Below are 15,197 nucleotides of genomic sequence, written 5' to 3' on the forward strand. Positions count from 1 at the left end.
CATTCGAGTGCCACACGGGGTCCCAACGACTACCCCCGTGACAGTTGGTATCAGAGCAGGAGCTCCTACACACACTCTGGACCTTGTCTTCGTCCCTACATCAACACAATGAAGAGCAATCGTGGCATTGCCGATGACACACCACATGGGCGGCCTTAAGCCCATGACACTGATGATGCTCCACTTGATGAACCTACCAAGACACAAGCCCCAAAGGGCCGTACAACTAAAGCTAGCAAGCACGACAAATCAATCGACCAACTAGCTACCGTGGACATGCGCCTCCTATGTTGCAAGGTGATAGTGGGAGAAACCCGAGATCGGGTTGATGAACTCCACCTCAACCTAGAGACGGTTGAGAATGCAGTGGTGGAACTAGAAGGAAGTTTCAATGGCGCCTTCAGAGACATGCACACCACCATACAGAATTCGGGAGTTGGGCCTTCCCAAAACAGCCTATAGGGCTTGCTAGATAGATTTCAAGCGCAATTGGATGAGATGAGAGATGAGATGACTCTCCTAAAGAGGGCAATGGCTAACGCACCTAGCACTCCCTGCACTCTAGCTTCCATGAACATCAAGATCTGAGAGTCAACACCTTACTCGGGTGCTCGGGATGCTAGGGAGCTTGACAACTTCTTGTGGCAATTGGAGCAATATTTCTCCGCCACTAGCATCACTGACAACCAAACTCAGGTATGTATAGTTTCTATGTATTTGACTGATATCGTAATGTTATGGTGGCGTAGGTGTTGCCAAGACATTGAACGTGGAACCCGCACCATCGACACCTAGGTTGGATTCAAGCGTGAAATCAAGCGGCAGTTCTACCTAGAAAATGTGGAGTACCTGGCACGCCGAAGAATGAAGAATCTCAAACATCAAGAATCACTACATGACTATGTCAAGGAGTTTTCGGCCTTAACGCTGGAGATCACTGACATGTCAGACAAGGATCTTCTATTCAATTTTATGGACGGTCTCAAGCCATGGGCTGAGCTTGAACTCCAGTTATGCGGGTTTGAGGACCTCGCCACCGCCATGGCCGTAGCTGAACAGCTTGTTGATTTGAGAACACCTAAGAAAGATGTGCAAAAACCATCCAGCCCATGTACCATGAGTTTGAGTGGGGGAGATCAACAATCAACCTCTACAAAGGAGAAGCCAGTGCTCGCGGACAAGCCTTACAATTACCAACATGGGAAGAAGCCACAAGGAGGCCCAAGCTATCAGGGCCACCAATCCACTCGGAGACCTCCTCCTGTGCCTTGTTACCTTTGCAACGAGAAGCATTGGATGAGTGACTGTCCAACCCGAAAGAAAATAACTGCCCTCATTGCCAAACTCAGCGATAGTGAAGAAAGCGATGAGGAGAAACCCACAGCGGTGCCAAGAGTAAGTGCCCTCCAACTCATCAACGCCATGGTCAAGAAAGAGGCCACATCCAAGTGGCCCATCAAAGCCCACAAGGGGCTGAATTATGTAGACATCACCCTCGGCGGGAGGCCGACCCAAGCCTTGGTGGACACTGGGGCCACCCACAACTTCATTTTGCCTGCGAAGGCAAAGTGACTCGGCTTGACCACCACCAAACAAACTGGGTGGGTCAAGGCTGTCAACTCCGGGGCCAAAGCAGTAGAGGGCACGACCCCTAGAGTAGAACTCCGAGTTGGACCATGGAAATGACCCATTAATCTATTTGTGGTTCCCTTGGATGATTTTCAGGTTGTTCTTGGAGTGGAGTTTCTCACGCAGGCGGAAGCAGCACTTATGCCACACATCAACAGTTTGCTTATTCTGGACGAACATTCCCCTTGCATGGTTCCTGTCTCATCAGCCTTGCAGATACTTGGGAAGCAGCTTTCAGCCTTGCAGTTGTACCAAGAAACCAACAACCATGAAGACAGTGCTGCGTCAAAAGGAAGAACCCTTGTCAAGTACCTCACATCGACATTAGAACTGGTTGGGAATTCATCACCAGGAAGAAGTCTCCCCCAAGACAGTTCCATTTCCAGCGCCAACGCCAATGCCAACGCCCAACTCAACATCAGCATCAGCTTCAACACCAACCACATCAGCAAAAGTCGACTTCGCAGCAGAAGCCGCAAGCGCCCGCAGTTGGTGGGCCCAACAGAAGAAGACCCAAGACCATGTCAAACCTTGCCCACATCTACTATCACAACCACCAGGGAGAGCGAGTGCCACCCAAGCCATCTAGGGACCACATTCACATCATCCCTAAGGCTAGTTCCCGTAGTAGCCCTGTGAGTTACCCTTGGGGAAAAATGCATGGGAACCCACACCTTAATAATCCAAAACACCATTTTGATCCTTACTTGGCCCAAACCTACCCCTTAGCCAAACTGAACCAGCCACTAACATACCTTGAGGCTGCTAGGAAAGGACTTAGCCATAGGAAACCCCAACAGAATGATCCAACTCAACCATGCCACCAAATTATACACCTCGGCCTTGGACGACAACCGATTCGGGGAGCAGTAGAAGAACCTTCCTTCCGCAACAGTGACTCTAAGGGACCAGCCGAAGCCGATCTCCGAGGACGTAGATCGAATTGAGTGGGGGAGAATGTCATAGGTGACTCCTTCGCCGCGCCATCAAACACCTACAGTGAGCCATCAGAGTGCCAACCGTGTGCCTTCATGGTATCAACATGCGTGTCATGGGTGGGCTTTGCATGTATTTTCTAAGGGGGACCGCCAATGGCATTATTGTAATTACTTAGTATGATTTTTCGTCCTTTTGATGTTTCCTATTGTCACTCCCCTAAAAGCTTAACGTACTCTTTGAGGGGAGGTAGGTAGTCGAGTGAGTCAGGAGCATGTAAAGGTTAAGCATGAGATCCCCTCGACACTGAACTATGTGTTTATGCTTGCCATCCATTAATAATACAAGTAGCCTTTTTATAATCCGTGTGCCATCTTTGTTGCATTTTCTTGTGTTGTTGCTTGTTTCTTAGGCTTACTCGTCGCATTCGAGTGCCGCACGGGGTCCCAATGACTACCCCCGTGACAACATGGCAATCCCAAATATGACGTCAACATTATGTAATGTGTCCTATCTTTACCGGCTAGAAAATTCTCAATACCACCCCCCACGGTTTTGGCCATATGAAAATACGTCCCCTAGGGTTTATCTATTAAACCTCTCACCACCACTATTTGTTTGGGGTTGACTTACTTATCCCACCCCTCCACTAACTTGTCATCAGTTTTGATGGACCAAAAGTGATCACATGATATTTATGGTTATTGTTCAAAACTCTCCTTCACTTTTAGCCATTTCTCTTAAATTTTCCAGCACCCTCTGTTAGATATATACCATTACGAGATGAATAGTTTTTGTAAATTTATTATACTAGTATTTGTTAATAAATTTTATCATTACTAAAATTAATAATTTTTATCAATTACTTTCATCAGAATTTTATTTGAATTCTTATTACCTTTGCAAGAATTAACTTCTATACGATAAATCATAAATCCAACTTCAGCTCCTTCAACTGCTAAAACCCTTAATTGCTATAAAAAATGTCACTTACTCTTGCAGATGTCTTGTCATCCAATGATGTGGGCTTTAAGGTAACAAACATTAAAAATTAGCTCACCATATGATCAAGATCTGAACCAATGAAAATAGGTTAAAAATATTTAAAAAAAAACAAGAAAATTGTTTAAAGAATAAATTGTTCATCCATTTGCAAGTTGGAAATCTCTTCGTGGTGGTTAATGTGGCCCAACATTGGGTATTGAGAATAGAAGATGTATTTTCAAGTTTTTTTTTTAATTTAAATAAATTAAAGGGTAAATTGCTAAAACCTCCCGTAAAATTTTTTATTATATTAATAAACCCCCTTAAAGCTTGATAAATGCAATCACCTCCCATGAACCTTTTGAAACAGTTGCAAGTAGACTCTCTATTAGAATCTTCTAACAAAAAGCACAAAACTGTCCAAAATACCCATATACTTACTTTTGACTAAAATGTTTATTTTCCAATTTTTTTCTTCATATCAATCACTACCCCAATCCCTTTTAATCTCTTTTTCAGAATTGATGCATTTTCCAAATTTGCTCTTCATATCAATTGCTCAAAGGTAAAATTGCCACTTTAAACTCTCTTTTTCATACCTCTTGTTAGAGGATTTTACGAAAGGGGTCTACTTGTAATTGTGTCAAGAAGTTTATGGGAGGTGATTGCAAATACCAAACTTCAAGGGAGGCTTGGGTATCGGTTAAAAATTTCAAGGGAGGTTTTAGCAATTACCATGGTTTGTTTTCCAACTATTGAACAAAAAGAGTGATTTTTGTGTATTTTCCCTAACAAGCATTGAATGAGAATGTTAAATAACATTTTTTTCCATTGAATTGTTTTACAATTATGAACAAAAAGAATGGAGTTTTGTGTCTTCTTTTTTGTAATAAGCATTAAATGAGAAAGAAGAGTCATTTTCTTATAAGCATTAAATGAGAAAACAAGCTTAAATATTTACCATTGCTAATTCTCTTATTCAAACCTTGGAAATAGGGTATTTTAGTCTAGTGAAAATTCCAGAAGCCAACCACATCTATTCATACTTTTATGGATAATATAGACAGATATACCACCCTTCCCTTTGAGTTTGTCATGAATGAAAACTGTGTGATGACAAATTTATTATACTACCCTTCTATTTTAAATTTGGGGATTCATCTCTTCATCCAAGTGATGGGCTTGGGACATTTAGGTTGGAGGAGGACAAAAGAAGAAATATAATTTTTTTGGTTTTTTCACATTTTTTAAACAAATATTTAATAGGAGATCAGGGTTAATTTGATCATTAAAAATAATTAATGATCTATTTGGACAATTTCTATTAATGATCACTAATGGTGAGTTGGTCACTTGAGGGAAGTTAAGTTTTAAATAACAAAAATTATCTAACAAGATAGATGTCATTGGAGGTTTTGAAAAGTTAGGGTAAGTTCAAGAGAAATGGAGAAAAGTGAAGGGGGTTTTCTAATAACAACCATATTTAAAGCCTTTCAATTAGAGGTGCTTATAAAAAAAAAAAAAAACTGAAAAACCAAAATACCAAAATGAATCAAGAAAATTGAACAAAAAATATGGTTAATTGAACTGATTGTTTTGGTATTCTTGAAAAACCGAAGGACCGGTCCAATTTGTGGTTAACTTAAAAAAATGGCAGTTAACTAAATGACCATTTTAAATATTGTTGTGTGTATATATATATATATATATATATATATATATATATATATATATATATATTTGTAATTATCTATTTGTAATATATAATATATAATATATTTATAGCACTTATAATATAATATGTTATATATATTTATTTATACTATATATTATAGATGTAAAAATAAAAAACTGAAGAAATGAATCGATCAAAAATTGAAACCAGTCAACCGGTGATATCAGTTCAATTTCAGTTCAGGGAATTGCAAAAACAGGTGGTACTGGTTCGGTTTAAAAAAGAGCCCACGGTTTGGTTAACTGAACTATGAGCACCCCTCTAATAAGAGTTATCGTGGGTTTGGTCGAACCAGGCTTAGGCTGGGCTTTGGGCCTATATCTTTAAATACATAATATTTGATATATATATATTGATTTTGTATTCTACGAGACACACATAGACATCACGAGCTGGGCTAGGATTTGTGGGCCGAGCTTTTGTACTGGGCTAGAAATGATCACCCTACTTTCCAAAAGCCCATTTCACCTTGTAATAGTATCTTTTTTGTATATATACAAAACTACCCTCATTTAGACTTTTAGAGTTCTTGAAAGGACAAATATTTTTGCCATAAAATGATAAGGTTAAAGTGGGAATGAAAAGTTGAAAATAAGTTCAACAAATAAAATAAGAATTTAGATTATAAAACTGCGTTTAGAATGTACTAGCATCTTATTGCATAAGAGTATTCATTTTTACTCTTTCATCTTTATTTTGACAAGTGCATAGCATGTACAATTACACTAGTTAGTAGTAGTATCTTCTAATCTATTGTTTCCTTTCATTTCTATAATGCGTAGAGGTGTAAAACGGCTGTAATGTGCGGGTAGTGCTGTGACGGTCTTTGGGCCGTGCCGCTCTCTTCAGGATAATTTAGGGCTGGCCCGATACTGCTCACAACTCAAGTCCGTGTTGGTCGATGCCGTGCCATGTCACGGGCCTGTGTCAGGCGGGCTGGGCCATGGGTGAGGGTCGAACCAGGTCAGATTATTTTTTTTGTTTTTTTGATTTTTTATTTCTTTGCTAAGTAAAGCTGAAATATTTAATTTTCCTTTGGGAACTATTTAAAAAAATAAGAAATCTAATAAGGAAATGATAAAAAAACTTAATCAAATAAGAAGTCAAAGAGACAATGACTCAAAGTGAATAACAAATTGGAAGAAAAATAGAAATTTTATTTCATTTAAATTTGAATGATACAAAGCATACAATGATTGGATGAATGAAATATGAAAATTGGAAAATTGAATAAATTAATAAAATATGAAAAATATAATATAGTTACAAATTGAAAATAAAAAATTACGCTATTAAAAGAATATCAAATAAATTAAATAAAATTAAAACAAAATTTACAATAATTTGAAAAAATGCTATACAACTATTGAGTATACAAAAAATATTGACTTGATCATTTTCTCCTATTGTTCTTGACTTTGATCATTTACTTCAGGTGAAACATTAAGTGTAGTTGTTGGGAGGGGTATTGTGGTCATTGTAAAGTTATTTATCACTTTACCCAAAACGCTCCCCGAACTAGCTATTATATAGTTGTTGAGAGGCATTTATGTCATTCTTTCTCTCCCTTAAAACCAAAATACATAAATATCCTCCTATATAGTTGTTGGGGGGTATTTCTATAAAAAAACCATCCAAAAAGCTGAAACTAGACGTTGGGGACATCGAACAGGTCTACGGGGGCCATGCCGACCCGTGGACCTGGAACCCTGGGCCCAACACGGCATAGACCATCCTGCCATGCCATGCCAGGCCGGTCCAAATATGCGGCCCAACCCAATTTACACCTCTAATAATGTGGGTACTTAAATTGAAATATGGAACCACGAGAGTGAATGGGAGTTAATACCTTAAACGTGGGATTTAATGAAGGGATTGAATGCATTGAATAATAATATTCAATTTACATTTTTTACTCTCACAATAAAGATACCATATTTAAAAAAATAGGGTATTTTAGTTAAGATAAATTCCAGAAACTTTAAGACTATTCATATTTTTTTATAGTAGTATAGATAAATGAGGTTACTTTGATGAATTCTAAATGCACATTTCACAGGCAAAACTGATATTTTATTATTAAGGTATTTGGATAAAATACTTATGTTTTAATTCCTTCTTGATGAACCCCCTTGTTCATGGTCAAAGCGGCATATATATATATATATATATAAATTAATAGTTAAACAGGCAATGAAGTTTTCAAAGGGTTGGCATTTTTGTAAATTGAATCTTATTGTCAAAGTACAATCCAGAGACTTTTGTTTCATACATGATACATGCATGGATATAAAACCTAACGTGTTCATGAGTCATGGCAGTGTGGTGCATGGAACTGTTTGCAGGAAATGAGAATTCATCTTGCGTCCTGAAATCTTCTACTATCATGTCTAAGTGTCTCTCCACTGCCGGTTGGGCATATACCTAAATGGTTAATTAAACCTGAAATGTTACTGAATTCAGCACTAGTTCGAGCGGTTATGCAGAACCAACGTTCGATGAATTGCCCAATCGGAATTTCGTGCTGCAGAAGAGAGAGAGAGGTGGGGAATACATCATGCGTGTTTTTAAGCGTGGATCTCTTCCCCATAAGAATTTTACCCATGTACATTGGGAATGTTTTTCTATGCATAATATTATGTGGGAGGATGAGATATTCTCTAAGTGTGATTGCATATTATATGGATAGATGTGAATAGAGTTTCTGTGGGCAGGAGATCAGGATTTAATTTGGGCTTCTTTCATAGCCGGTGCCCACTACTCTCTACCCACACTCTACCTGCTTAAATTGCTGCCACACATTACCATCTTAAATTATGAGATGTGTGACTGCAATTTACGGTAAATAAAAAAACGAGTAGGAAATTTGAGTTTGAATAGATGATTAAATTACGGAGATAATAGAATTACTGGATGAGATGTCTTAATTCCTTGTGTTTATAATTGTGAAAATACGGATTTACGCATGACATTTTATGGTGGGTAGTTCATGAGAGAAATCTTGTTCTTGAAATAATACCTTGTCTGGGTATCAGTATTATGATTATCATTGCCTCGGATGGCTTATATATATACAAGGGAGAATTATGCTTGGTTAGACCATGAAGATGAAAATTGATGAGAGAACTAGGACATTTTTGGAGCAACATTTGTGGGAGTTGTATGTGGAATTGTAGATTATTTGGTAATACTAGCTAGGTTGCTGCCAGTTCTGCTTTATCTTAAAACTGATTTTGAGTAAAAAAATTGTTGATTTGGTCAATGATTCATTAGTCCATTAGTCGAACTATTGAACCTAATAACAATTTTTACTTATTTTTATATTTTTAAAATTAAAATGGGTCATCCATTCGAACCAAATAATTAAACCATTTGACCCAAAATCCATCGCAAAACAGTTTCGTGTTCGATCCATTTCTAAAACCTTGGCTTTATAACAATGAAATGTGAAAACTGGGAAATAACAAGGGGGATGCATATTAAACGACTAACACCTAGAGGCTATAATTCGAGCATGCATATTAAATACACCACCAAAAGAAAATCCAAGTTATGTAACATGGGAAAAACAACATCCATCAATTTCAGGGAAGAGTCATAGTATAAATCAATCCAAATCTCCTCCCCACAAAGAATCTTATCCACACCACATTATAATTATGCATTGGAATATCCCCATGAATCGTAATATATGCAAATACTAGAGAGATATTCTCAACGTGTGGCTGTAGTGATGTATGGATAGGAGATCGGAACACTCCATTAACAGCCCCTTTTTCCAAAGATCCGCCAAGGACCATTCATTTAAAACACTGGACACACTTGGTTAATTAATTTATCAATACGCACTTGACCATCTCTAAAAATTATATCATTTCTGTACATCTAGATAACATAATTAAAGACACTACCCTTCAATGCAGTGTTTTTAGCTTGTCATTGACCCCGTTGGTTGAATCATTTCAACCGTTACCCGATCAAGATTTCAGGTCCAGTTCAGTTAAGTCCCATCAAATGGTCAAAAAATATCGGCTTGGTCAAGAATCATTTAATTTGGCTAATTCAACCATTGATTCATTCGATCTGATCATCAGGTTGTAAGTTGTACACTCAATGTATGCAAACTTTTAGAGGCCATAACTTTGTACTCCGATATCCGATTGGGTATTTTTTTATTTTGAATAATTTTTTGAGATCTATGTGTCCCAAGGATCGTAAGTGCCTTGTAGGTGCCTTGCCCCTCTATTTTTGCAAAAAAAAAAACATTTTTTAACTTCAAATAACATATCTAAAACATAGTTATACATTATTTATTGATAAAATATATATATATATACGGTTGAACCGATGACCCGTAACCCAGAGGCAAAAACAATACAGCCTCCGGGCCAGTTTTTAAAATATTGCTCATATCTATCTATTGTTTATCATATAAAAAGAGGGAGTTTAACGCTCTCCCTCTTTTTGTCAATGGTCAACTTTTTATTTGCTTAAAGAACCCTTCTATATTTGTTAATACCCACTTTGTTATCCTCCACATTTTTTTTTGTGGAAAAACTTCATTAGCAATAGAAATAAGATCCAAACAAAGGTCTAAGGGACAACGAAAAGAAAGAAGCAAACACTACTGATTATCATCATTGAAGTTTGGTAATGGGAAAAGAACTGCTGCTTCTGCTTCAAGTTTCTTTTTCATCCAAGATGGCGGAGCAAAAAGGAGGCCGACTTCTCTTGAGTAAGCACGGGCAACTAGTTCATGGGCTACGGAGTTATTGAAATCCCTTGGCCGACTTTTACTCATTCATCCCTTTTATGTCTCTTTCTACGTACATGTGTATCCACATGCCACAACACTTTGAAATTTACAAGGGTTACTTTTTGAGGCTGCATTTCTTTTTGGTGTAAATTCAATTTTACATCAATGGGAAATGTGAACTGATTTAGTTATCGATAGAAATTGGGATCGATAAATTTTGAAAATTTACACTGATTATGTTGGGTTGTCAAGGTATAAATTCGGTGAAATGAAACCTACTATGAAACCTGAGATGAAAGCTACTGTAATCGATACAGAAATAGGAGGAAAGTAGAGAAAGAAAAAGAAAAATGAAAAAAAAAAAGAGGAGAAGAGAGAAAGAGAGAGTGAAATACATTAGAATCTGGCCTCCATCCAATTGGTTATGGAGTCAGATTATGCATTAGAATCTGGCCTTACACTTACTAATCTTTTAATGAGACCCACAAATCTTTTGTATGGAATGTATAGATGCCTAGATACGATAATTGGATGGGTCCATTAATGCATTCATCTAATTATTAAACGTGTGATACATCTCAGTGTCCAGATTTTAGAGGGTCATTAGCTTTTATGTAATTTTCATGTATTTTGTAATCATTATCTATCTCGCTCATACACATGTATTTTGTTGATGCGGATTTAACTTCATCCAATTAAATTAAATTTTGAATTTGATTATATTATAATATATTGATTTTATATATATATATATATATATATATAATTTATTTTTTTTCTACTTTTAAAAAATGAAGTGAAGTTAGATTAAATTTGAATTCGAATCGAGATTTTCATATCTTATTGGATTTCAGATGAGACTTAGATTTGAATTTTGTTTTTCATTAATTGGATCCATGTGAACTAACTTTGTAATTTCTGCATTTTCTTTTGATGAAAAAAATAATAATTTTGTTTAATTTTACATGAGAAGCTGGTTAAAACCTATAATCTAAGAGGAGATAAATCCTCAAAATAAGGAATGCCAATGCTGCACAAAAACATTATTACTAGTATAGAACTCAAGACGATATCCATATATAGGGGGGTAGAGAATATATGTAGAGCATCCTCAACTAGATGATCACAAAAAACACATTTACTTAACATTAAAACCCCACCTATTCAAAACAGAGCTACCAACAACTAAATTCCAACTTGATAAAACATTTTCAGGAAAGCCTAAAACAGATTCCTCCAGGAAAAAGAATCCCTAGAGTTACAATAAGGAAATAAATGTTTATCCTCAAGATATCTTGCTTTAGGCAATTTAACCCGCAAGGCATTAGAGGAATTTAAAAAAGCCAAACTAATTTTCATTAGAAAGCTTTATTAATTAACTCCCTTTTCCTTTCTTAAACGAATCCAGATTTTCTACTCACTTTTCCTATCCACTCTCTATCCGTCGTGAATTGCATACATGCATCTCTCAATTCACGGCTGGTAGAGAGTGGGTAGGAAAAGTGAGTAGGAAATCCCGTCTGTTCTTAAATCTAGTCCTCCTTTAGCTTTTGGGAAACACAAAAAACATCTCAATTAACCCAGCTTGAAAGTATTAGTTTGCTTGCCAAAATTTCCCGAAAATTGTCTTTGAACTTTGTCAAATTTATCATCAACCGTGTTTGAGAGGGCCATAACAGACAATGAAAGTGAGAGGCATTTAGAAGCCATCCATATTGTAGTTGGATATTTACTTGGATGTGTTATAGAAACAAATTTGGTGCACCTTTGCGTGGAGGAGGTGAAGATCTATCATTATTGAGATTATAGCAGATAAAGGCAACTTTTGGGCCCTAATATCAATAAAAGTAATATTTAAAAAAAATTAAAAAATATGTTAACTTTTTAAAAATAATATCAATTAAGGGCAAAAGCATTGTTCATCTTCTTCCTCTTGCAATCCATTCATCAACGCCGCCGCCTCCGGCAACGCATCCGCCCACCTCCGCCTCCGCCTCCGACAATGTTGCCGGAGGCGGGCAGAGGCAGAGGCGGCGATGACGGCACTGGTGGGCGGATGTGGCGGCATTGGGCAGAGGAATGACCACCAACACCACCTCCGCTGCCTCTGCCTCCGCCCACCTTTGGCAACGTTGCCAGAGGCGAAGGCGGAGGCGTTGCCGGAGGCAGTGGACGATGGCGCTGATGAATGGATTGCAAGAGGAAGAAGATGAACATTGTTTTGCCCTTAATTGATGTTATTTTTAAAAAGTTAACATATTTTTGAAAATTTTTTAAAAGTATTACTTTTATTGATATGAAGGCCCTAAAGTTGCCCTTATCTATTATAATCCCTTTTTCGTATCCAATTGATTGGACCAAGAGGCTAGATCTGACCATTGCCATTGGATTGTTAAGGCTCAGTTTGGAAAGAGTATAAATACAAATATATATGGTACAGATACATACAAAATACAAGGTTTAGCACCGTACATATTTTTATTTGTACTCCTTCCAAACTGAGCCTAAACAAAGTATTTGGTGAGCCAATTAGGTGTAATGAATAATTTATTTTGTCCTCGTGATGCCAAGCTTACAATGGAGATCGTAAGCCCTAAGATTAATGTGAGAGAGATTTATGTTAGGCGTTTCCAGTGCAATTTCATTTGAATTTGTGCAAAGTAAGGAAGTGAAAATGAGTTTGAGTCCAATTTTGGTTTAATTTTGTTATAGGTTTCGTTTCATTCTATTTGATTGTAGTGCAAGTAAAATGAAAACAAGAGCAGAATAATTTAAAACCTGAGGCAATAAATAAACCAAAATTTTTCAGATAAAAATGAAAAATTGAACAAAAAATTTTGATGTCGATTTTTTTGCATTCGGTTATTTTGATTTTAGGGAATTTTGGTATAACTAATTTGGTTTCTGGGTATTTGGTTATTGGTTTTAGTTTTTAAAATAAAAAATTGGTTAATCAGCTTTTATATCAGAAAAAAACTTGGAATCAATCAATTGGTATCATAAAATAAGTGACCAATTAGATTTTTCCCAAGTCTTTCTAATATCATAGATTTTTCCCATTTCGAAATTCATCAAAATTCACAGAGTGCTTATTCTGATACCAAGTCTTTCTAATATCATAGATTTTTCCCATTTCGAAATATCTATATCTATATATTAAAATGGAATATGACAAGCTGGCACTTTCTTGTTTTTTGGTTATTTTTGAGAAGCAATTATCTTTTTTTAATTTTTCATTTTAAAACTGAACAAAATAACTCAAGTGGCCATTAAGTTTCAAGATTTTATCTTATCTCATTAATTCATCATTAACTCCCTCTCCTCTTTCTTATTAACTCTTTTAATTATCTCCTCATTAATTATGCCATCAACTCTTTCCTTCAATAACTCATGTCATTAATTCTCTCTCATCTTTATTGATCCATTAAAATGCTTAAAATTCATTAACTTTATCTATATCTATATCCATTTTAATTTAACTATAACTTTATATACATTAGATATATTCATATTAAATTATAATTATCAATAAAAATAATTTTATTGGAATGGAGATATTCAATGATATATTATTAGGTTAAATAATCTACTTCAATTTAAAAGATAATTAATTTTTAATTATTTAATTCACTCAACAAATAAAATCTATGTTTTAAAAATCAACTTGGAAGCTGAATAGTTTTTGCTTTATGTCATGAGTTAATGGTTCAACTACCTAGGTTGGACAAATCGGAAATTTAGTATATTAGGGTTCTATCTCCTTTTATGATAAAAGAGAAAGCTAAAGCTAGGTGGTTGTTGGCTAAGAAAATAAGGAAAGAAAGAAAGAAAGAAAGAAAGAAAGAAGAAAGGAGGGGATGTTCACATGTGACGATGACAACAATGGCGATGGCGACAATAACCTCTTTCTCCGATCTTAGATTTGAGGTCTCGTTTTTCTCTTTCTTTGATCTCATATATGAGATCTCACCTCTCTCTCTCTCTCTCTTTCTCTCTCCCTCCCTCCCTCCCTCTCTCTCACTCTCACACACACGGTTCAGTGATCTCAGATATGAGATTGTGTTTTGGGCTCTCCCCTATCTCTTAATATCTTTTTTCTTCTTTCTTAATAATCTTTAAAAAAATAAATATTTTTGATTAAACTATAAAATGGTTGATCAGGTCGAATGGTTTAGTGGTTTGCCCGTCTGGGTCAATGGTTCTTTGACTAATTCAATGTTTCTTTTTTCAAAAAAAGTAGTATAGTCTAAAAGCTGGCCTAGATATATGATTGGTTCCTAGGTCAAACACTTCGATGGTTTAGTCTGGTTTATAAAGCAGTGCCAATGACTAGATCAAAAGGGTTAATTGTTCATTTGCCTAGGTTTTTAACAAAATCAATAGTTTTTGACAAAATAATAGGTTTTAGGAAACCCAGAATTAGAAATAGGGCTGAGTGATGGTTAAAATGGTTTAACCGTTTAAGTCAATGATGAGTTGAAAACATTGAAATAATAAAATTATAATCCATTTGTGTTCCATTTAAAATAATAAAATTAATTAACCACAGTAAAAATAATTTATAAACTACTTAATTAAGATAAAAATAATTATTAATTATTATTATTGATAAATTTAAAACTAATATCCATTTAAGAGTATTATAAAATTAATACAAAATTAACTACAATTAATTTTTACTAATGAACTTAAATTCAATTGAAAAATAAAAATGTAATATAATTAATTAAGTTTATTAAGGATTAATAAAAAGAAAAAATAATAAAAAATTATTAACCTTAAGTATAGTTTAATTAATTTAAAATCAACTCAAAATATATTAAAAATAGAGAAAATTATAAAAATCTCCTTGGGTTTTCTAACAATCCCATGAACCTCCCCTATACATGTTTTGACCTTAACAAAAGCCTCCCGTATTGTTTTGACAAACGGTGTAGATATTTTCCTTATGCTAGTGGTGTAATACATTAATTTTCTTTTAATACCAAATTTATCTTTAACAAACTTTATTCAGAAATAATTATAAACCAAAAAATATTTTTACCTAAAAATAATTTCAAACCATAAAATTCTAAAAAGTAATAAAAAATATACTATTAAAATACAAAAATTAATATAGATTTATCTAGAGTATAGAAAATTAGCCACTCTCACTTA

General features: G+C 35.4%; 1 protein-coding gene across 1 annotated transcript; it reads left to right on the forward strand.

Annotated features, from left to right (window-relative positions):
- The first annotated feature begins 742 nt into the window (after positions 1-742).
- On the forward strand, positions 743-2,406 carry LOC148869105 (uncharacterized). Its single transcript, XM_088970464.1, has 2 exons — positions 743-1,395; positions 1,726-2,406. Exons 1-2 carry the CDS (start codon positions 865-867, stop codon positions 2,266-2,268), a joined length of 1,074 nt encoding a protein of 357 aa, XP_088826590.1. The 5' UTR covers positions 743-864; the 3' UTR covers positions 2,269-2,406.
- The last annotated feature ends 12,791 nt before the right edge of the window (positions 2,407-15,197 follow it).

Source organism: Nelumbo lutea, chromosome 2, assembly GCF_056320005.1.
Source record: "Nelumbo lutea isolate HS-2025 chromosome 2, American lotus-T2T, whole genome shotgun sequence".
Taxonomy (NCBI): Eukaryota; Viridiplantae; Streptophyta; class Magnoliopsida; order Proteales; family Nelumbonaceae; genus Nelumbo; species Nelumbo lutea.

What these genes read in the sequence shown, in the direction of transcription:
- LOC148869105 (XM_088970464.1), top strand. Translation starts at nt 865, where the DNA reads ATGAAGAATCTCAAACATCAAGAATCACTACATGACTATGTCAAGGAG. An exon ending in AACCCACAGCGGTGCCAAGA is followed by an intron (nt 1,396 to 1,725) that starts GTAAGTGCCCTC and finishes GATGATTTTCAG; the next exon opens with GTTGTTCTTGGAGTGGAGTT.